The following is a 24,005-nucleotide window of genomic DNA, read 5'->3' as shown; positions in this document are numbered from 1 at the left end:
CACTTAATCCGTAGGGAGGATCGCTTGGTCACTTGTGAGCTGAGGGAAGAGAAGCCCCTACTCAGTGCTGCTTCCTTCAGGAATTGTTCCAGAAGTCACCAGTTAAATGCTCTCTCCTCCCTCTTGTAAACCCTAGCCGAACCCCTTTCTTAGGGTACTTATTCCATTCTCTCCTGCGTCATGGTTATTCACATCCTGAACTTATTTCTCTCACTGAAAGAAACGCTAAAAACACAGCTCTTGGCTGGCTTGTGCCTGGAGGGTTTGGGATCACACCTCCAACCTTTAGGACCTTTGCAGCCTGACCTGCCTTGGGCACCGTGCGTATCCCAGAGCTCCTCATAGGTGTGCATGTGGTCCCCTCTACCTGGCGTGTCCCCTCAGATAGCTGTTAGCATTACTGAAGAATTTTCAGGATGTAACCGTGCTTTGAGTACGCAGAATAACGAACTGTGGCAGCTGCCCACGTCACCGTCACTGTTGGGTAAATGGATGCTGATTTGAAAGAAAGAGTCATCCTTCAGAATGTTGATTTGAATCGGAAGGGGGTCTTGTTGCTTGGGGTTGGTTCCTTGGGGCCAGTTGTTTGCCCTCACAATGTCAAATGCACACCCCGGTGCTTGTTTCTCCGGCCTACAGAAAAGCCCGTAGGAGTGCAGTGATTAGAGGAACCTCAGCTGTTTTGCTGAATGGCCCTCATTCATCAGGATGTGCTGGGACAAGGGCCTTTTTCAGCCAAAATATCAGAGGAAGACAAGAGTTCCACAAGAGCCATTTGCTTTTCGGGTAGGACTCTGAGGAGGAGTTGGCTCCCCAGCCCTCGTGGAAGCACTCGGCAGCCTCCTGGCTTTTCCTGATCTCCGTAGGGAGCAGATGGCCGGAGCTCGGAGGGCAGTTGTAGGGAGCGTTAGAGATGTGAGCACTGCAGCCACAAACCTCTTTTATTTTACCGACTTCTGCATCTTCCTTCAGCCAACCCACTGCTTCTGCTGTCCAGGGGTTTCCAGCTCAAATTAGTACGTATGACCACCCTGATTTCTGTTTTCCTGCCATGGCTTGGTTTCTGGATGACACTGGCTGTTTATATTTTGGGGGCCTGGGGTTTTTTGAGGAGCATTGATTGAGGTTTTTTGTCTGTCTTCAATGCTTTGGAGAAACTTTAATCTTATGAAGCTTCCCGAATGGCAGTAATCAGTGTCCGAGAACAGATCTGTGTGGTGGAGATAAAAGCATTCCAGTTGGCGGGTAGAGAGGGCAGCGGCTTTTTTTTTTTATCCCTCATCAAGATTTTTCTTACAGCGGTGGAGGAAGACATTTCCGTTTTGTCTGTCTGCGTCTGACCTTTTGTAACTTTAGTCACTCCTTTTAGGACACTCAGATCTTTTGTGAGAAGAGTGATTTCTGGGTGGCTGGGATGGATGGCTTGTGGGTTTGGGCTTCCTGGCCCCAGACACCTGGTAAAGTGAGCGTGCCATCACCAATGTGGATTTCTTCATGGACTTCCCCAGTGGGGCACTTTGAGGGTCTGATGAATCGGGAGCCTGTGCCTCTGGGCATCAGAAGCTGCAGTCGTCAGATACAGTATTCAGGTCAGCCACGCAGAGGGCGCATGAGGCTCTGGGCCCAGAGTGAGCTCAGAAGAGAAGCCAGGAAGCCGGGTCACAGAGACTTTCTGCATCTTGTTTTCATAAATCCTGTGACTGACCATGCTCTGCGGCCTCCCACCCCACCCCCTACCCCGAGAGTCATGTCGTGCGGTTTCCTCTGGCTGTATCTCCTGACTGTATTTGCAGGACGCAGGGTGATCTCACAGCTTCGGGATAATGCGCTGCTACTTGGGCTTCCCTGCAGCTTCCAGTCTTGCTTTTTACAGTAAATGCCTGTTACTTGATTGTCGTGGGGGAACAGAGGCAGAGTGTTCCAGGGCCCCAATCAATGCCATCCTGACTTCATGCGTAGAGCAGGAGGCCCTGATTCTTATCAGTGTAGGAACATGGAGGAGGAACAGCTGGCCTTGTAAGTGATCACAGAGTGAAACCAGCCTAGTCTGTTGCATTGTTCCTTTTTTTCCCAAAGGAAATATAAGGGAAACCAAGGGGAATTTTTGCTCATGGTTTCCAAGGCAAAGGTCATCGTTAATGGTTGGCTGTTTCCAGCGTGCTTGGGTTTCTGGTCAGTATGAATTTTTTTTTTTTTTTTAATCTCATGAACAAAAGCAGTTGATGTTGTCTCGAAAAGATTTTCCCAGCTGCTTCGATGAACTGATGGTTGTTTTAGGTTTCATGAGTTTGGAACCTCTCGCATAGCTGTTTCAGATTTTGATGAGAATAAATAGTAAGTGATCTGTGTCTAAAAACAGTTCTGAAAACATACTCAGCTGTGAGATTCTAAGGAAGGAGAGAGTGACAAGCTTTGCAGGTGGAAAGGGTTAGGTGATTCTGCAGCCTGTGAAATGAGATCGGCCAGATGGATGCTAAAGAGCTTTTTACTTCCTATGAGTGAGGGTGAGACAGCAAAGAAAGGCTGCTTCTCGTTTCTTTCGTTATTTATAATCCTGAGCTCCTCAACACTTGAACCTTGCAGCACAAATATACGCCTGTGAGAGGGTGGAAAGGATGACTCGGCAGTGCATCTGCAGTAGCGGACAAAATGCTGTCAGATGTCAAGTATTGGTGTCACAAGATATCGAAAACCAATTGCCTGGAATTCAGAGGACTGAACAAGAAGGCAGAACTAAGTCTTCTTACTTAATATTTGAGCAGTCACTATTTTTAGCATGAGCATTTAACCAGAAAAACTAACAGATTTTATTGTGGACTTTACATCATAGAACATAACAGTCTTCCTGATTTCAGGAGCTGCTGATTGGAAATGCTAGTTCATGTGGCATTTTCTTGGCACCCGGAGTCATACTTTAGACTTTGCTGAGTTTTTTATTCCAGAATTCGAACGTTTAACTACTAACATTAGATGTCTGGGGCAAAGGTGATCTTGCTTTCTTGTATTACAGAAAACATCTTCGTCTTTCTGTCAGGAATTGATTTACTTAATTTCAAGGTTCTCTTTAATTAGAAGACTGCTTTTTCGTAGGGATTTTTCCTTCAAATCATGTATATGTTCATTGGTTGTTCAAGAGAGAAATTTTTATAGTTGCCTACAATTTGAACTGTGACCTCCTTTTATGAAATTATTAAGATTAGAATGTTCTTTTTAAATTATATAGTAGTGTTTTATATTATTTTAAGAATCAAACAAAAGTAGATGTTTTAAAGGTTAATATATGTTTAATATAGAACATTTGGAAAATACTAGAAGACAATCTATTCCTCCTCCTCCCCCACCTCCCGCAAAGCCGTTGTTAATAATTTTGGTGTATTTTATGCATAATTTTGAGAGTTGATGGTATTTTTGAACAATTGATAGTAATTCATAGCTGAAGCATTCTTTTCTTATGTCTTAATTTTTGCAAAAGCCAGACTTGATAGCCAAGTCATGAAAGTGAAATTAAAAATAAAAACTTTTGATGTACGACGGGGTCTCACAATGTTGCCCAGGCTGGTCTCGAACTCCTGGGCTCAAATGATCCTTCCACCCCAGCCTCCCAAATAAACATTTTTTAATTGTAATTTTTAAAGTTATAGGTAGATATAAATGTTATTGCTAGCTAAAATAACAAAGGCCAAAGATTCATTCTGCTGAGAAATTCATTGGGCCAACTTGAGGTTTTCCTCAAGAATAGTGGACAGGACAACCTTGACTAAGTTAAATCACAAGTCAGTATCCACCCACTTTTTTCTTTCTTTCTTTCTTTCTTTTTTTTTTTTTTTTTTTGAGCACAGTCTTGCTCTGTCGCCCAGGCTGGAGTGCAGTGGTGCGATCTTGGCTCACTCCAACCTCCGTCCCTGGGGCTCAAGTAAGCGATTCTTGTGCCTCAGCCTTCTGAGTAGCTGGGATTACAGGCATGTGCCACCACGCCTGGCTAATTTTTGCATTTTTAGTAGAGACAGGGTTTCACCATGTTGGCCAGACTGGTCTCGAACTCCTGACCTCAAGTGATCCACCTGCCTTGGCCTCCCAAAATGCTGGGATTACAGGCTTGAGCCACCCGGCTCCTCCCCACTTTTCTTAAAATGCAAACAACTAGTGAAAGTGTAATTTCATCTTGTATTCCATCAAGGGAAGTCACCAAGAAACAATGGAGTTGTTAAAAGCCAGAGAGTTAGAAGCAGAGATCAACAGCAAGAGCATGAGAATTCACAAAGTAGACCGCCCTCTCCTAATCAGGGAGTTGTTCTCTATTCTTAGAAAATGTTATGGCCGGGCGTGGTCACGCCTGTAATCACAGCACTCCAGGAGGCCTAAGCAGGCAGATTGCTTGAGGTCAGGAGTTTGAGACCAGCCTGGCCAACATGGTGAAACCATGTCTCTGCTACTAATACAATAATTAGCTGGCCATGGTGGCACATGCCTGTAATCTCAGCTTCTGGGGAGGCTGAGACATGAGAATCGCTTGAACCCAGGAGGCAGAGGTTGCAGTGAGTTGAGATCACACCACTGTACTCCAGCCTGGATGACAGAGTGAAACTGCGTCTCAAAAAAAAAGAAAGAAGAAAATGTTATATGACAGTGAGATCCCTGTCCAGTATTCTGCAGAAAGGGGCCCTGGAGAGCCTACGTAGAACTTTGGGTGTTGTCACAGAAGCATTATTTTGTCACGAAAATTCTCCAGCAGCAAGCTTTTAGCAAAAGCAAGGTTTGAGAAAAGTACTACGTGGAATTATTATAAAAGCAGTTTCATCCTCTTTGCATTTTACATGCCATTTGTCCACGCTAAAGCTTTTTCCCCTGCAGTAATTCTTTGTCCATTTTCCTGTCTGAATTCCGGTCTAACTGTGCTCTGGTCTTATCCTTCCCAGCTTAAGTGAGAGCTTTTTCATGGTGAAAGGCGCAGCCCTCTTCTTACAACAGGGAAGCAGCCCTCAAGGCCAGCGGAGTCTTCAGCACCCCCACAAGCATGCAGGTGAGGGCTCTAAGTTGATACTCTTACATTGGAGCTTCTTTTCTGGACAGCAGAGGAAACTTCCATTGTTGGTGATGTTGCTGAGTTTGAAGGCCTTAGACATAGTGGACGCAGGTTTGCAGTGACCAGTGCAGGCAGAGGCTCAGATGCTCTCTCTTGAGCAGACCACGCACATTTTCCAACCTTTTATGTCATGTCTGTCTGCGTCAGGGGTAAGGTCAGCAGCATCCTGCTGGGATGCAAAGATTTCCTCTCTGTAGTTTATCAGTTAATTGCAGGCTGTAAGTTACAGCCTGACTTTTTAACAAATGCACCAAAATGAATTATAGCCAGATGTCGTCCACTTGAAAATAACCATCTGGAGTGCTGTATACCTAATCTTGGGATGGATTTCTCCAAGCATTTGAAAAACACTCATTTGGAGAATTTCTTGAAGGGCCTTTGGCTCCAACTCTGAGATAGACACTGTAGTAGGAAGTCTTGATTCTGTAATAGTTTGTTTTTAGGAAGTGGACAGAAGTAATAGGGTGAGGATCAAACTGAGTTAAAATAAGAAGTGCCTACTAAGTAATAAGACTGGTTTTCTTAGGAGACTTGACTCAGAACTGAAGGCAGTTAGAAAGAGGAATTCAAGAAATGCTTGCGTGGCCCTGCATGGTATCTCACACCTGTAATCCCAGTGCTTTGGGAGGCTGAGTTGGGAGGATCGCTTGAGCCCAGGAGTTTGAGGCTGCAGCAAGCTAGGATCACGCCACTGCACTCCAGCCTGGGTGACAGAGAGAGACTCTGTTTCTTAAAAACAATAACAACAAAACACACTTATGGCCAGGCACGGTGGCTCTTGCCTGTAATTCCAGCATTTGGGAGGCCAAGGTGGGCAGATCTCGCTTGAACCCAGGAGTTCCAGACCAACCCGAACAACACAGTGAAACCCTATCTCTGCAGAAAATACAAAAATTAGCTGGGCGTGGTGGCGCATGCCTGTAATCCCAGCAAGGTTGGGGGCTGAGGCGGGAGGATTGCTTGAGCCCAGGAGGTCGAGGCTGATGTGTCACCACAGCCAGCTAGTTTTTTGTGGGTGTGTGTGTAAATGAGGTCTCACTATGTTGCTCACTGTGTTGCTCAGTGAGCCACGATTGTGCCACTGCACTCCAGCCTGGGTGACAAAACTAAAGGACCCTATCTCAAAAAGAAAGAAAGAGGAAAAAGTGCTTGCATGTAAGTGGATCTTTGTCGTAGGTGGACAGCATCTCAGGGCATTTCTTGGAGAGGCAGTGCATAATTGAATGTCTGTGAGCTGAGAAGGCCTTTACCTTTCAGAACAGCAGCAGGTGAAACCAACCAGCTATTGTGGCCAGTTTTCTTGTGAACATTTTGTTTGTTTAACCTCAAGTCATTCGGCTTCATTTTAGATCTGAGTGCTCAGGTTAGAATTCTACACCATGCAATTTATAGCAAACCCCAAGGCTCAGTCAGTATTTTCACATACTGATGTTGATAATATTTAGGTCTGTTTTAAGCAAAGAAAATAACTGTCCTGTACAAGGAGGCAGTGTGGTTTGTGGAAATAGTATTTGTTTTGAAGCCAGGCAGACCTGTCTTCTGATCCTAGTTCTCCAACTTACTAAGCCGTAACAGGTCGACTTCTAAGCCTCAGTTTCCTAGTCTTTACAATGGGCATCAAATACTGGTGCCTCAGACAATATGGAAATTTAGAGTTATGCGTGTAACATACCTGTAGTAGGTGCTGTATATATATATGGGTAACTATCATTGTTATTACGATGACTTCTAGTACAATACAGCTATAAACAGACCCTTCATTCTTTTTTTTTTTTTAATTATATGAAAAGTTTTTTTAGAGACGGATCTCATTCTCTTGCCCAGGCTGGCGTGCAGTGGCCTGATCATAGCTCACTGCAGCCTCGACCTCCTGGGCTCAAGTGATTGTCCAGCCTCAGCTTCCTGAGTAGCTGGGACCATAGATGCGTGTCACCACACCCAGCTAGTTATGTGTGTGTGTGTGTGTGTGTGTGTGTGTGTGTGTGTAGATGAGGTCTCACTGTGTTGCTCAGGCTGGTCTCCAACTCCTGGCCTCAAGCCATCCCCCCACCTCAGCCTCTCAAAGCATTGGGATTATAGGTTTGAGGTGCCATACTTAGCCAGATTCTTCATTCTTGAATTTGCTAATTATTCTGCCCTCTTAGAAATGTAGCTGTTGCTCATGTTTTAATTGTAACACATATGACAAAGCAAATGCTCAAGCTCTGCTCACTAAGTGTCAGATACCTCCTTCCTCTAATCCAAAGACTAGAAGGGTAGGATGCAAGCCACCAGCTGGCTGACTCTTGTGCCCTGAGGTCTGGAGTGGACGATGAGGTCAGAAGGCAGAGGGGCCGCCAGCTGTCCACAGTTGGTCTGTAAATGACCTTGGGACAGATGCAGACTAGACTTACGTTAGTTCCTTTTTCCCCCTAGAATTACCATCAAGTCTCCTGAATGTACCAGAGGCCCCCCAGTAACCACTGTGCAGAGCTGAGTACAATTGAGGGTTAATTCTGTCCTTGGAAAAGTAGTTCAGTTTGTTTCAGCCAGTCCAGTCAATTTGAGACCCTTTCTAGGGCTTATATTCTCTGATTTTTTTGTGTGTGGATGTCAGACTGGGGTTTGGATTTCTGTCTGTCAGCAGTTCCATATCTCAGCAAACAATCCCACTGAAAGAAGTTTATCTGTGTGGAAAATGTCCCTTTCATTTAGGCATTTATCAGACAGGGGTTTGTTTTTGCTTTCCCCAGTGCAGTTCTGTGACTCGGGTAGATGGTGGGAGGGCCCAGGCAGGTGAAGAACCAGCTCATGGTCGTTGTGTTGCATTGGTGACATGACGGGTGGAGGAAGGGGCTGGGGAGGTCTATGGCTTTCTTTAATGTGAATCCTTATCTCCAAATCGCTCATCATAGGAAGCAGCGTCAACACAGGGTGTTATACACTGTGGAATTGTATAACTGGAGAGGACAGATAAGAGGGGCATGGTTCTTTTCTTTTTTAAATTTTACTTATTGTGGAAAGAATGCTTAATTGGCCTGGGTTTGGTGGCTCATGCCTATAATCCCAGCACTTTGGGAGGCTGAGGTGAGAGGATCATTTGAGTCCAGGAGTTCGAGACCAGCCTGGGCAACATGGCAAAACCCTGTCTCTATTGAAAAAAAAAGAAAAAGAAAGAACGCTTAACATGAGATCTACCCTCCTGGCTAGAGGCACAAATTTCTAATGACCCAATTCCTCTCTGAGACAGGAAGTGCAATTTGGACATCATCTGTCCTTCTCCCTTAAAATGAAAAAGATGCTTTTGCAAAAGGAACAAACACAATGTTTCCTTTTGGAGCATTTGAGTGTGTAAGCATTATTGATCCTTTTGGGGTTGTAATTGTGATGTATAATTTTTTTTTTCCTTTGTAGAGACAGGGTCTTATCATGTTGCCCAGGGTGATCTCAAACTCCTGGGCTCCAGCGATCCTCCTGCCTTGGCCTCCCAAGTAGCTGGGACTACAGATGTGAACCAGAAAGCCCAGCTAATTTTTTACTTTTCTGTAGAGATGGGGTCTTGCCATGTTGCCCAGACTGGTCTTGAATGCCTGGCCTCAAGTGAGTCTCCTGCCTCGGCCTCCCAAAGCACTGGGATTACAGGTGTGAGCCACCACACCAGGCTGATATTAGCATCTTTACAGATGACCCTTTCTTCAGAAAGAAATCCTTGCAGATATAAAGAAAAATGTGTAAGCTAGAGAAAAAAAGCAACCTTGGAGTCACACCTGCTACTTACTAATTATGCACCTCCCTTACAACTTTCCCCTCCGTGAAAGTGCGCTCTTCTTCTGACAGGGTCTCTGCTTCGCGCGAGACTCATGGCCAGTAAGAGACTTTCCTCACTGCACTCCAGGAACACCTCCTGAACCCTGGGGCAGCTCAGAGAAGTTCAGAAGCCGTCCCTGGTTACTGCCTGTTTTACATAGTGAAGAAAAAAGAGTACATAATTTTTAGCAAGAAAAGAGAAAATGACAGATTGGTTTCTATTCAAATTATTTCTCTGGGCAACCAGCATACAGCTGCTATCTGTAGAGTCACTTAAACATTTCCCCCCGCCCCCCCAGTTATGGAAATAATGTCTGCCTCCAGTGGAAAATGCAGAAGTTTGAAGTGGGGCCTGGGTGGGGTAGCTTATGCCTGTAATCCCAGCACTTTGGGAGGCTGAGGCATGCAGATCACTTGAGGTCAGGAGTTCGAGACCAGCCTGGCCAACATGGTGAAACTCCCTCTCTACTATAAATACAAAAATTAGCCGGGTCTGGTGATGGGCACCTGTAATCCCAGCTACTTAGGAGGCTGAAGCAGAAGAATCTGTTGAATCCAGGAGGCGGAGGTTGCAGTGAGCCGAGATCGTACCACTGCACTCCAGCCTGGGTGACAATGCGAGACTCTGTATAGAAGAAGAAGAAGTTGTTTGAAGAGGAAACGTGATGCTCTGTCCTTTTTCTCTAATGATTAACTCTTAGCAAATGCCTTACTTCCAGCCACAGCTGTCGTTTCTAGGCACCCCAACCTGCCGAGTAACATTGGCTTGAATGAAATAACATTTTTCTCTAGGCTTGCCTGTATTTTTCACATTTTGTATTTGGAAACCTATACTGTATGTATTTCAGGAAATAAGAGCAACTTTTAACAACATGACAGTAAGCTCCATGTCACCCATCCACATCGCACAGTATTCAGAGTGGTGTAAGAGAAATTCAGACTTGAAGTTTTTGTGGTGATTCTCCTGTGGTGTAGGTAGACAAATTTTAACTTCTCAATCTTTTTCCAAGCCCTCAAAGTCAGCCTTTCAGAGGTTTTTTTCCTAGAAAGTAGGTAAGAGACCTTTTAAAGCTTTCTTTATTGGTCCAACAGGTGATCTGCCTCAACATCTTCAGGTGATGATCAACCTTCTGCGTTGCGAAGACAGAATCAAGCTGGTAAGAAGCAGTGAGAATGTCAAGTTAAAAAATTTTTTTTTTAATTTTTGTGAGATGAGGGTCTTGCTCTGTTGCCCAGGCTGGAGTGCAGTGGCATGATCTTAGCTCACTACAGCCTCAAACTCCTGGGTTCAAGCAATCTTCCCACCTCAGCCTCCTGGATAGCTGGGACTACAAGTGTGTACCACCCTGCCTTATTTTTAAAAAAATTTTGTGGATATGGGGTCTTGCTATTTTGCCCAGGCTGGTCTTGAACTCCTGGCCTCAAATGATTCTCCTGCCTCTGCCTCCCAAAGTCCTGGAGTTATAGGTGTAAGCCACCGTGCCCAGCCAGCAAGTTTTAATTTTTAATTGTGAAACCTGGTGGGGAACCATTCGTGAATGATAAGGGGAAAAGCTTTTAGGTTACAACAAATTCTCAAATTGTGCACTAAAGCCAAAGCCAGGTTGACTCCTCAGTTCCCCAGAGGGGCGGGAGGAGGGATGAAACAGGTCTCCACGGCAGTTAAATAAGCTAAATAAGAACTTTCTTTGGATTTCATGTGTTCACTGATTTCTTGCATTTTGGGTGATTCCTCTGAGCCAGGCGGCGTCCCTGGTGCTACAGAGAGAAACGAGGCCTGGTTCCTGCTGTCAAGAACTTCCTCTTTGTGTTTTGTTGTGTTGTTGTTGTTTGAGACAGAATCTCACTCTGTCGCCCTGGCTGGCATGTGGTGGCGTGATCTCAGCTCACTGCAACCTCCACTTCCCGGGTTCAAGAGATTCTCGTGCCTCAGTCCCCTGAGTAGCTGGGATTACAGGCGCATGCCACCATGCCCAGCTAATTTTTGTATTTTTAGTAAGAGATGGGGTTTTGCCATGTTGGCCAGGCTGGTCTCGAACTCCTGACCTCAAGTGATCTGCCTACCTTGGCCTCCCAAAGTGCTGGGATTACAGGCCTGAACCACCATGCCCAGCCAAGAATTTTCTCTTCATTTTTAACTCCCAGAGGGAAAGGTAGAACACTGAAAGTGTTGATCTTGCATTGGAGATGGGAGGGAGGCACCACCTCCAAAGGCAGGTTAGTGAGAGCATGTCTGCCCTGTTCCAGGCGGTGCGCCTGGAGAGCGCCTGGGCGGACCGGGTCCGGTACATGGTGGTGGTGTACAGCAGCGGGCGCCAGGACACCGAGGAGAATATCTTGCTGGGAGTGGACTTTTCCAGTAAGGAAAGGTGAGTCTGATGGGCTAGGTGTTCCCTTCTGTGAGGGAGGCAAGAGTTGCTGCTGGACAAAGCATTCCATGGTCCCATATCCATCAGAGGTGGGAGAGGGCTGCGTCCTGATGGAGAGCCTGGGGAGTCGAGCCACTGGGAACACTAGGGTGTGCCATTTCAGCTCTGTGTGCCAGCCACCGTGCCAGCTCCAGGCTGTGCTCTCGGAACTCAGAGTCAATTGAGAGGACAGAAAGTTATGCTGTTTGCTTAGAGAGGTTTTACACAGCTGCTATAGAGTGGGGCACCTTAGCCAGAAATGCTTCCTGAAGGAGGTGACAACAACGCCGAACCCAGAAGGCCAAGCCAGAGTCTGCCAAGGGAAGCAGGGAGACCCTCCCAGGCAGAGGGGCCCGGGGAGAAGTATGGAGATTGGTGGGCCTCGCCTCAGACACCTGACCCCACAGTGATACTCCACTGATTCCCACGTACTTCATGGCAGGTCCTAGTCAGAGGCTTGAAGTGTAGCTTGTAATTTCCCACTAACTGGAGGCCAAGTAAGTTAGAGCATTGACCCCAAGATGTGTGTGAAATGAGGGTGGAGTCACTCCCCTGACATCACAAGATAAATGATGAATGCCTGTGAAATCATTGCAAAACCTGGATTTGTTAAAACTAGATTAGACTCCCTTTATTCATCATTCATTCATCGACTCATTCATTAAGCATATGATTTATTTGCATTCTCCTGTGTATGAGGCAATGGGCTAGGCCCAGGTAAACAAAGAAGCAACAGTACACACAGTTCTTGGCCTCAGAGAGCTTCTAAGTGAGCATGGAAGACAGTCACAACCAGATAGGAGGGAGAGAGTGACCGAGAGGTGCTGGGGTTTTGTGAGACCACAGGAGGGGGTGACTGTTGAGAGCACCTGGCAGGACCTTTCTGGCAGGAGTGAAGCCTAAGCCGACTCTTAACGGGCAAGTGGGCAGTCAGGCGAGCTCTAGGGTGGAGGCGGAGCAGCAAGGTGCATTTGAGGAGCATTTGAGGCAGAATCAACAGCAGAAACCAGTCAGGGAGGCCGTGAGTGTCACGGTAACAGTATGGTCTTGTCTTGTTCCCATGAGAGCTTCTGTAAGTCACATGCTAGCGACTGAGACTTTGATGCTTGTTAGAGGAGATGAATAAAAAAGGGAGGACATTTCTTTTATGACATGGCCCCCACCCCCGCAGTACATAATAAATAGCACTATGAGAAAGTTTCCCTTGACACATGTAGAAGATGGAGTTGGGGCTGGCCTCTGTGGCCTTGGGGTGGTTGGGAACCTGGGGCTAGAAGAACCTGTAGCATAGGAGGTGTTCGGATGTGAGCTCTGAAGAGCCACTTGGAGACTGGAGGGCATGGTCCATTAGGATGGGGTGCCACCAGGCAGGTGCTCTCAGAAATGCCCAGAGCCCCATCTATTTGGCCATTATCTGTACGGTTCTGAGGCATAGCGGTGTTTAGTGTTTGACCGTCTTGTGGTTGTAGTTGTTCTTCCAGTGACTGTCTAGCTTTTCTGAATCTTTCTGAGGCAGGGACTTCCCTCGCAAGTGTGGCCTGTTCCAATAACGCTTTCTGATCCCGAACGGAAATCGGCCTCCCGTGGCCTGTGCCCAATGTCTTGATCCTAACCGTGGGAGCAGCGTGGAAGCCCAGTCCTCCTGACTGTAGAGTACAGCACACCTACAAAATGCCTCTGTGAACATCTCATTTAACCCCTTCATCCCCCTGGGGTGGGTAGTGCTACCTCAGATTTTACACATGACAGTCAGAAGCTCACGAGGCTGCAGTGATTACCCCAGGGTCATCCCGGTTAGTGGCCGGGCTGGGACTTGGAGGCAGGGCTTTTCCTGTCAACCTGCTGAATGAGTAGATGCCACTCATTCTTTCCCAGCAGGCTGCAGCTCTCTTCCTGTACACCGCCTTGCTCATTCATTCACTCCTAGGTTTATCATGTATGGACTTGCTAGCTCTTTCCCTGTGCCGGGCGCCCCGCCAGGTGCTGGGGCCACATCAGGGAGCACGGCAGACACACCTACAGTCTCACAGAGCTCACAGGCCAGCAGTCACGGGCATGCCTTAGATGCCCACACGCGCATCCCACTCCGCTGCTGCCTGGCTGGAGGAGACTGGCCCGTGCGCTCGTCCGCACCGCCCCCATGGCGCTCTTCCTTCCCACCCTCTCCTCCCTTTGCCTCCCTTCGGCACCCCGACTTCAGTTCTCCCAGGTCCCTCTCCCTGTGGTTCCCTCGCCTCTCCTGCATGCTCTTCCCTCAAGTTCGAGTCTCTGCACCCTCTGAGCAGGAGCCACGGCCCACCTGTGGGCACCGACCCCAAGGCCAGGGCAGGTCTCTGAGGTTGGAGAGGGCGGTCGAGAGGCCACCCAAGATGAGCAGGGGCCTGATGGGAACCGGAACTAAGCAGTCTTTCCTGTCGCTGGGCCTGACACAGCTGCCTTCTGTGCCCAGGGAATCCCAGGGGCTGGGAACTGGGCCTTCTCCTGCAGCTCCCACATTGCCCGGGCACCAGGCTGTTGTCTTCCTTCCTGGCTTGAAAAAAAGTCCAGGTCCCCGCCAGAAGCCTTTGGCCTGCTGAGGGAGCAATGTACTTGTTTTTTCTAAATTCCTTCCTTGGGATTTTGTTTTTTTATTCCCCCTGCCAAAAAAAAAAAAAAAAAAGAAAAAAAGGAAGAGACAAGCGTTACCCCCAAAGGGCATCTTCATAAGAGTCCAAACGCTTCTCCAGAAGGCAGCATTGGAATGGCGGCTCCTGCAGCAGGCTTGCGCACTCTCACTCAAAGTTTTTGTTTTTGTTTTTAAGATGGGGTCTCACTCTATCACCCAGGCTGGAGTGTAGTGGCACGATCTTGGCTCACTGCAACCTCTGCCTCCCACGTTCAAGCGATTCTCCTGCCTCAGTCTCCTGAGTAGCTGGGATTACAGGCATGCGCCACCATGCCTGGAAAGTTTTTGTATTTTTAGTAGAGACAGGGTTTCACCATGTTAGCCAGGCTGGTCTCGAACTACTGACCTCAAGTGATCCACCCTCCTCGGCCTCCCATAGTGCTGGGATTACAGGCGTGAGCCACTGTACCCGGCCTCACTCAGAGTCTTATATCTGCATACGCATCCTGGGAAGACCGGAGCAGCCACGCCACCTTAGGGTTCAATCGTGGATTCTCTTCTCTTCTTTCTTTTCCTGTTTTCCCTATCCCCTTCCCCGTCGCTTCCCTTCCCTTTCACCTTCCCTTCCCCTTCCCTTCCCTTCCCCTCCCCTCCCCTCCCCTTCCCTTTCCTTCCTTTTTTTTTTTTTTTTTTAATTTGGAGACAGGCTCTCGCTCTGTCACCCAGGCTGGAGTGGTGAAATCAAGGTTCATTGCAGCCTCAACCTCCCAGGCTCAATGGTTTCTCCTACCTCAGCCCCCTGAGTAGCCGAGACCACAGGCACATGCCACCATTCCCAGCTAATTTTTTTTATATATAATTTTTTAAAAAATCACTATTGCCCAGGCTGGTCTCAAACTCCTGGGCTCAAGCAGTCCTCTTGTCTCCACCTCCCAAAGTGCTGGGATTACAGGTATGAGCCACCACACCCGAGCAGGATTATGTTTTCGATTCGGATTGGGAACATTTTGAATGCCATGAGTGTACACCACCATCCACACATCGGTGTTTTGCCATTGGTGAAGGACTCCACGATGGGGTCTTGGAACAGGTTGGTCTCCTGCCTGGACCTCCAGACCCATCTGGCTTCTCTGTTCCCGCCATACAGGCCCTAGAAACTTGGAGCCTGCTTTCTTCTTCTGCAATTGCTCCCACCCACTTTATCCTTTGGGGTCACTCTTCCTCTAAAAAGATTCAGCTTCCCTTACTATGTATCCCTTTCCTGCTTCCCATGTATGCTCCCCAGGTGGAGACAAGAGGACTGCTTGAGCCCAGGAGTTTAAAACCAGCCTGGGCAATATAGTGGGGCCTTATCTGTGCAAAAAAGTTTTTTTAAAAAAGCTGGGCATAGTGGCATGTGCCTGTGGTCCTAGCTACTCAGGAGGCTGAGGTGGGAGGATTGATTAGGCCCGGGAGGTTGAGGCTGCAGTGAGCTGTGATTACACCACTATATTCCAGCCTGGGCAACGGAGCAAGACTCTGGCTCAAAAAAAAAAAAGAAAAGAAAAGAAAAATATGCTTCCCATGGGTCTTCCTTCCTTGTAGAAATCTTATTGTTAATCATTGTAGGACTGCTGGAAACTCACAAAAGTAACAGCTAGGGGATGATAGGAGATGCGTGCAGTTGTTGCAGTCCTGCATGGTCCCTGTTACGTGCTCCTGGCTCTAGTTGAAGGCCGTGAGCAGAAGTCCCCCGTGGGCTGAGCCTCTTGCACATCTCTGTCCAAGGGAGGCCAGCCTAGGGGCTTAGGTTCCACATGGTTTCATGTGCCCCTTATTTCCTATGGGCAGTCTCATCCCTGCCCCCTTGACCTCCGCCTGCCCTGGAAGGCCCCGCCCCTGGCCTAGGCCTGGCCTTGGCCCTGCCCCCGTCCTGTGCTCTCTGCAGCTCTCTGTGCTGTACCCACCTCCTTATCAGTTCCTGGTGAGGGTTGTCAGGGCTCAGGTCGGGTCTTCTAGACCGCACGTTCTCAGGGTACCATCTGACCTGGCTTCTGACTGTCGGATTTGGGCTCCATAGGGACCCTTTCCTTGCCTCCTCCTGGGGCTGACACAGCCACGTAGTCCCTAGAGCTCTGTGAGGCCCAACATAAATTTTATTTTGCAGTGCTATAAGAGAAATACTAGTTAGTCCCTCCAGAGTGGGTAGGATGGCACGGAGGGACCTGAGAATTTGCCCAACCCAAAAGCCTGAGTGTCATTGGCCGGAAGGGCTTGGAACAACCTTCCCCACAGATACAGAAGCATGAGGTTGAGAAGAGTCCTGCATGGGGCAGGGCGCTACCTGGGAGGGGAGCTGAGTCTGTGATCCCCAGAGGCCCCATTCACACGGGCACACATAAAACATGACCGTGGTGTTGGCAGCAGCAGAGATGGAAGCATGAGATTCCTGAGGTCCACGGAGCTGGCCCTTGGCACGGTTACAGCGGCTTCTCACAAGTCGACTTTTAAATGCCTGAAGAATTTTCATCATAATCTGAGGACTCTCCGATAAGCCCTTTCTTTCCCTCTGTTTTTCAGTGGCGCCAGTCTCTGCAGTCATTCGGTCTCATTTCACTGGTAGGATGGGCAAAACAAAACCAGATTAAGCAAGATTGTAAAACCGCAGCCACACTAAAGGCGCAGGTGCACAGGTCCGAAAGTGAGCTCCGGGAATGGTGTGAGCACACTCCCCTCCCCTCCACCCAGGACAGGCCAGGCCGGGCTTGGCTGCTGGTGCTTGCCTATGTACCCCCAAGTACACATGTGGCCTCCGCCAGCAGAGCACCAGCCCTGGGCAGCTGCCTCCCTGCTGTAGAGTGGGCGTGCGGTCAGCCCACACTGCACCCAAAAGCCTCAGCTGAGCACTTACGGAGTTGTGTCCACAGGGCCATCCCAGACCTGTGTCTTCTAGAATTCATCAGTGAACAGTTCCTATGCAGACAGCCTACTCCCACACGTACATCCAACAGCCCGTCCTGGACCAGGTGGTGAGCTGGAAAGGCTGTGCACGTAGGTGGGTAGACGCTGACTCCACACGTCTTCTCTCCCCCCTTGCAGTAAAAGCTGCACCATTGGGATGGTTCTCCGACTGTGGAGCGACACGAAAATCCACCTTGATGGAGATGGGTAAGGAGGTCTCTTTAAAAGATTATCTCACTGTATGTAGTAGGCATTGAAACACGAGCTGGTTCAGGCATCCTTGGATGATCATTAGCACTGAATGACATGTGTGGCGGGAGTGTCACAGCGGGAGAAATCATATTGCCCTCGAGTGAGAGGGCACGAGGGAGGGTATGTTTTGGATGTCCGATTGGGGAGTTTAGCTCATGAAGTATCAGTGGGAGTGATTACAGGAGATATGCTGCTGTGTGAAGTTCAAGACAGCGGTAAACCGATACCCATCCGCCACCTCGATGGGTTAAGTGAACTCTCACCACATGCCCTCCATGGGGCTTGTCCTGAAAGTTCACGGACTAATGTGGTGCAGCAGGAACTCACCAGCTTTGGGGGTACAAGGAGAGACATACAACTGACAGGCACAACAAGGTTTCAAGCGCCACCCTGGGGGGCACAAAGGAGGAATGAACCAGTTCCACCTGGGCAGGCAGTCAGGGGATGAGGTGCCGTCTAGCGTCCGCACGCGTTCACTCCCAAGGAGGTGTGTGGGCACGGTGAGGAGTGGGAAGAAACAGAATAGGAAAGTGGCCTGACACGGGGATTCTAAGCAGGTCAGAGTTATGTTGCCTTGTAGGATGGGAAGAGAAAAATAAAAATTTGATTTGTTGTTTAAGTGATGGGGTTGTGGGGATATTTTTCCTTTTTAATTTTAATATCTTTGTATTAATTTTTTTCTCTTTTTTTCAACGGAGTCTCACTCTGTCACCCTGGGTGGAGTGCAGTGGTACGATCTCGGCTCACTGCAACCTCCACTTCCTGGGTTCAAGTGATTCTCCTGCCTCAGCCTCCCGAATAGCTGGGATTACAGGCACCTGCCACCACGCCTGGCTAATTTTTGTATTTTTAGTAGAGACAGGGTTTCACCATGTTGGCCAGGCTGGTCTCAAACTCTTGACCTCAGGTGATCCACCCTCCTCTGCCTCCCAAAGTGCTGGGATTACAGGCGTGGGCCACCACCCCTGGCCTGTATTAATTTTTTATATTTTATATTAGTATTTTTATATTAACATATTTATATTAATGTATTAATAGATATTTTTATATATTGATTATTTTCCGTGCAATCCTATGAATATAGTTTCCATGCAATTACAAAAAGGAACGGCCGGGCCTATGGGACAGGAGGTGGCAGGGAGGCAGGAACCACATTGGAACATAGAGAGATGCTCTTGGAGGTCTTCACCTGGCACCCTTTGCTAGGGTTTCAGTTTTTGGTGAAACTCACAGTGCTGGGTTAAAAACAAGCCCTCCTCATCTGGGAATGTGTCTCTTTCTGCCCTTGCCCATGTCTCTGCCAAAGCGGGTTCCGTAAAATCCCTCATCATGTGGCCTGAGATGTGCTTGTTCCCAGCATGCGCGGTGGGCTGGCTCCCTCCTCCCAGAGTGATTTCACTCAAGGCGCTGATTTCTCACCACAGATACCTTTCTCTCTGTGTTTTATTCTCAGTGGGTTCAGCGTGAGCACAGCAGGAAGGATGCACATATTTAAGCCTGTGTCTGTCCAGGCCATGTGGTAAGTGTGGTTTTAGGGACTTTTAACTCCCTAGAAATATTTTCTTAGCCGACAGCATGAATAGAAAAACCCCTTCTACCAAGAAGCTCGTTACGTATGTGCATGTTGAGGGAGGCGCAAAATACATGTAACATAAAATTTATCATTTTCACCCTATTTAAAGGCACAATTTTTAGCGGCATTAAGTATATTCACAATGTTGGGGGGTTTGGGGTTTCTCGTTTTTTTTTTTTGAGACAGGGTCTTGCTCTGTCACCCAGGCTGGGGTGCAGTGGTGTGATCATGGTTCACTGCAGCCTTGACCTCCCAGGCTCAGGTGATCCTCCTGCCTCAGCCTCCCAAGTAGCTGGGACTACAGGCATGCGCCACCACACCCGGCTAACTTTTCTGTTTTTTTTTGGTAGAGATGGGGTCTCACTATGTTGCCCAGGCTGGTCTCAAACTCCTGGCCTCAAGCAGTCCTCCCACCTCAGCCTCCCAAAGTGCTGGGATTCCAGGCGTGAGCCACCGTACCTGGCCTCAGCCTATATTTTTGTAAAAAGAAGTAAAATGGGCTAGGCGTGGTGGTTCACAACTGTAACCCCAGCACTTTGGGAGGCCACGGTGGGTGGATGACCTGAGGTCAGGAGTTTGAGACTAGCCTGGCCAACATGGCAAAACGCTGTCTCTACTAAAAATACAAAAAATAGCCAGGTGTGATGGTACACACCTGTAATCCCAGCTACTCAGGAGGCTGAGGCAAGAGAATTACTTGAACCCAGGACATGGAGGTTGCCGTGAGCCGAGATCACGCCCCTGCACTCCATCCCAGGCGATGGAGTGAGACTCTGTCTCAAACAAAAAAAAAAGAAGTAAAAGAGGGTGACTAAATAAAACATAGATTCTTAATATTGTTTCCCAGTCTGCTCCCCAAACCTCTTCAGTTAGTTTCTGTATTAAAATGACTTTCTAGAACTTGTTTTCTTAAGAAATCTAAGCATCTAAGCTATTAGAACGTTGATGGGGGGATGGGTGGAAATGTAATTATTTAGAATGCAGGCAGATGTCTCTGTTGCATATTAAAGACTTTTTCTTCCAGCTGCTAAGCTTAATTGTGGGTCTTAGGTTCAATGTGGGTCATATGAACATATGTTCAGGGTTACCACGCTTCAGGAGCAGTTCTTAATTCTCTGGAGTTAATTGATGGGTTGTAAAATAACCCGTGAACCACCTGATTGGAAGAGTTATGAAGTAGTTTGTTGTTGTTTGTTTCTGCTGCTCTTTGGAAATGATGTGGGGTGTTCTGGCCACTCTTAGATTCAATCAGTGAATATGTCTCAAGGACTAGCTCCGTGCCCTGGCAGGCTGAATGTTTCGGCTATATGCATTCCCCAGCCACCTGTATGTGTAAGCGCGACTCCAAGAGTGAGCCCTTTACAAACTGCACTTCTCAGCCGGGCATGGTGGCTCACGCCTATAATCCCAGTACTTTGGGAGGCCGAGGCGGGCAGATCACTTGAGGCTAGGAATTCAAGACCAGCCTGTCCAACATTGTGAAACCCTGTCTCTCCTAAAAATACAAAAATTAGCTGGGCGTGGTGGTGGGCGCCTGTGGTCCCAGCTGCTCGGGAGGCTGATGCAGGAGAATTGCTTGAACCCAGGAGGCGGAGATTGCATTGGGCCGAGAACGTGCCACTGCACTCTAGCCTGGGTGACAGAGCGAGACTCTGTCCCAAAAAGAAATAATCAACCAATCAATCATTGCCCTTCCCTTCCCGTATTTGAACCCCTTTGTCAGAGGAGAAAACCCCGCATCTCTTGTGCCTTCCCAGGCCTGACCCTGTCTTCTCCTCGTCCCAGGTCTGCCCTGCAGGTGCTTCACAAGGCCTGCGAAGTGGCCCGGAGGCACAACTACTTCCCCGGGGGTGTAGCTCTCATCTGGGCTACCTACTATGAGAGCTGCATCAGCTCCGAGCAGAGCTGCATCAACGAGTGGAACGCCATGCAGGACCTGGAGTCTACGCGGCCCGACTCCCCTGCGCTATTTGTGGACAAGTAAGTGAGGTGCCTCTGGTGTGAGTGCACCCAAGCCCACAGGCACCTGCCTCTCCCCCACCTGCCCTGTGCCCGACCCTGAACCTGCACTGGGCCACACCTCCCCTGGAGTCCCTTGAGTGAGAACCCTAGCTTTCTCAGAACCAGCGTTTAAAGCAGGGGTCTGTGACACAGGCCCCTGTCCCATGCAAAAAAAAAAAAAAATTACTGATGAATTTGGTGAATGCATTTCTGGGGACGGGGTCCTTAACTCCCATCAGACTCTCAAAGGAATGTGTGGCCCTTTGTGTCCCCAACTCTTTCCAGAGCTCTGTGGTCTGGCCTTTTCTCTTCAGATTACCAGAGACTTAATTCTCAGAGCCTCCCGCTCTGCTCTGAGGAGAGTTAGGAATGTGTCCTCTGCTTCCTTGGATCCAAAAACACAACTGGTGAGGGCAGCCTGCCTTAGCAGCAGCCATGGTAAACCACATGACCTGTGTCGTGTGACCTACAACAGCGCTGACATGGAGAGGCCACAGTCGCTGAAGTCTAGTTAGGGAGAATGCTGGTCGCCCCTCCCCTCGGGGTCAGGACCCTGCTCCCACAGTGTGGTGTTCCTCCAGGACACTGCATTTTGGGAAGACTATGGATAAACCACAGTGTGTTCAGAGGGCAGAGACCTGAAGGATGGGAAGCCACATTAGGAGAGGGCCTTGAAATCACGGAGGAAGGGTAGTTGCCTTTGAATATTTGAAGATTCCTCATGGGGAAGAAGGATTATCCTGGTCTGTGTGTCTCCTAGAGTTAAAACCAGAGCAGGGAAATACCCAGATTTTGATTCTGAGGAAAAAGGGGATAATGGGATCTGCCACAGCTGGGCCGGGATGCCTCAGACAGTGAGGTCCTCATGCCCACACGTGTTCAAGCAGAGACTCAAGGGCCCAGGGGCCTGGGGATGTTGCGCTGGGCATCCCAGCATCCTGCCCTAAGAGCGTCTGAGCAAGGAGTTTCCACACTGTCCTCTCCCCCCTTGACCTGCTCCCTGCTCTGTTGACTCCCGTGGGAGTTCTAGAGCTGCAGCGGGTTTTCTGTGCACCTCTCCCTGCTGCCTGAGAACATGCACACCAAGAAGCGTGCTCTCCTTGCCAAGCCGTGTTCTGTTTAGACCCAGGAGCATCTGGCATTCCTGTAACCTCCGACCACAAGCTTCCTACAGCTCCTTGCTCTCCTAAACGTCATTTCTTTCCAGGCCCACTGAAGGGGAAAGGACCGAGCGCCTCATCAAAGCCAAGCTCCGAAGCATCATGATGAGCCAGGATCTAGAAAATGTGACTTCCAAAGAGGTAAGACAACTCCTCCCTTCATTGCAGGTCAGAGGTCATGCAGCCTCCATGTGTCCTGCTCCCGAAAGTGCAGCAAAAGCAGGCCCAACATCTGGTTGTCTTTACCTGTCCTCTGGTATCAGCTCCCGGAGGCTTTTTTCTGCCTCGTTCTACAATTGTATCAGGCCTCGGAGTCAGACTCCAGTTTGAGTCCAGATCTGCCGCTTATCGGCTATGAGACATTGAGTGAATTTCTTGACCTTTGTGAGCCTCACCTATATGGCCTTTGGGGAGAAGTCCATGAGATCCACAGACTGCACCGAGAAGCATTGATCTGTTTTAATAACACCCCCTTGTTCTCTCTTCTGCTCCCTATTACCTTGGGTTTTATGGAAGAGACAGCAGACTTATTTCTCCACAGGATGACAGCTTGACCTGCAAGTATCAAATTCTAGAATAATTTCTCTCTACCTTTTTACCTTTTCATGTTTTTTCCTGGATCACTTTTTTTTCCATTGCTTTTTATTCAAAGCATGCAATGAATTATAATGAGAGATTCAACTGGGTGGATCTAAGAAGTTAAAATTGACATTTTTAAAGTTCATTTATAATCTTTTTTTTTTTTTTTTTTTTTTAAGAGACTTGGTCTTCCTGTGTTGACCAGGCTGGTCTTGAACTCCTGGCCTCAAGCAATCCTCCCACCAAGGCCTCCCAAAGTGCCGGGATTACAGGCGTGAGCCACTCCATCCAGCCCTGTCTTTTAATTAATGAATACATTTTTAAAAAATCATATTGTGATATCTTTCCAAGAAAGATAGAACTGATTTTAGATTATTTGATGTATTTGACATTTAATTATAAAAGTAAAAGTAGTTTAAACTTGGTAGAAGAGATCTCATGGAAATCAAATTCCTTATTTGAAATAATAAACTTTACCCAGTTGGGTTTACTTCTAAGCTGAATAACCTGCATTCCTGCCACCCACGCGTGTATGTTGCGTGTATCTAAATGTATTACTCCGAAAGAGAAAAAACACCCACCTTTTTTGGAAATAGGCACAGTTTCCATTGTAACTTTAATTCTTTTGAGGTGGACGATTGTTTTCTTTAACAAATCACTTTTCCTAATATTTTCTACTCCACAGATTCGTAATGAATTAGAGAAACAGATGAATTGTAACTTGAAGGAATTCAAGGAATTTATAGACAATGAGATGCTACTTATCTTGGGACAGATGGACAAGCCCTCCCTTATCTTCGATCATCTTTATCTCGTAAGAGGCATGGCCCTGGCAGTATCTGGTTTGGGGGACATAAATCAGACCCTGGTTGTTTGGAGTTTGTGGCAAGTCCAGGAGAAAAAGCAGGCAAAAAACTTGAGTTGCCAGAGCCTCCATCCTGGCTGGCAGGAGTTCCCCTCTTTGGCCCCTTCTCTGGCCTGCAGCCTGCTGATCTGCTCTTGAGCCAGCTGTTTGAGACGTGGCTCCCAGCTGAGCTGCGGGGAGTTGTTTGGGAGCTATTTGGCGTAGTCAGCTGGCATGTGTTTCAGACTCTTGCAAACCCTTTGTCTTCTTCAGCCACTAACACATAGGCCCCATCCAGTTACTTCCAAGTGGTTTGTGGGCTAAAAAACCCCAGTTACTAAAGGAAGTGTCCTCACCAAACCCCAGAATTATGCCTAGGCATCCTGAGACATGAGAAACAACAGGGAGGAGAGATCACACAGCTGACACAGAGCTCCCGCTGAGCTTGTCCAGACAGCTTTTCCATGCACGGCTCCAGGGCCGCTGGAAGCCCTCACCCGGGTCCTGTAGTTCTGGGTGGGTTGTACTGATTTCTGTGCACCTCCACGGCTAGCTCAGATTGTTTTAATGCTGTGAATATCCATAGAAGGCAACTGGCAAGTTGTCAAAGTCAGAGAGGCTATAGAGGAAGGCACATTACTAAAATTAGAGAGGCCTAGTGGTGTAATGAAAATCAGGGCCCACCAGGGCCCGGATTCCCACTCCTCAGCCTCAGCAGCTATGTGACTTGGAAGAAGTCACTTTCCCTCTTTTTTTCTTCATCCTATACCCCAA

At 48.1% G+C, this 24,005-nt stretch overlaps 1 protein-coding gene across 5 annotated transcripts in view; it reads left to right on the top strand.

Moving 5' to 3' along the window:
* Positions 1–24,005, top strand: part of SSH1 (slingshot protein phosphatase 1) — a 75,156-nt gene that overhangs the window by 29,585 nt on the left and 21,566 nt on the right. For 2 of the 5 annotated variants that reach the window (XM_034934417.3, XM_063593629.1), the window contains exons 3-10: positions 4,917–5,020; positions 9,962–10,026; positions 11,117–11,238; positions 16,961–17,029; positions 18,528–18,593; positions 20,433–20,627; positions 21,856–21,949; positions 23,073–23,201. In XM_034934417.3, the coding sequence (XP_034790308.1) occupies positions 4,917–5,020; positions 9,962–10,026; positions 11,117–11,238; positions 16,961–17,029; positions 18,528–18,593; positions 20,433–20,627; positions 21,856–21,949; positions 23,073–23,201 (844 nt within the window). Of the gene's footprint in view, positions 1–813; positions 1,017–4,916; positions 5,021–9,961; positions 10,027–11,116; positions 11,239–16,960; positions 17,030–18,527; positions 18,594–20,432; positions 20,628–21,855; positions 21,950–23,072; positions 23,202–24,005 lie in introns of those variants that run through there. The other 3 variants (XM_034934420.4, XM_034934419.2, XM_063593630.1) reach the window with 3 other exon arrangements.

The sequence above is a fragment of the Pan paniscus genome, chromosome 10, assembly GCF_029289425.2.
Source record: "Pan paniscus chromosome 10, NHGRI_mPanPan1-v2.0_pri, whole genome shotgun sequence".
Classification (NCBI taxonomy): domain Eukaryota; kingdom Metazoa; phylum Chordata; class Mammalia; order Primates; family Hominidae; genus Pan; species Pan paniscus.
The sequence above is the reverse complement of the archived record's forward strand: the minus strand, read 5'-3'. Positions and strand labels throughout refer to the sequence as shown.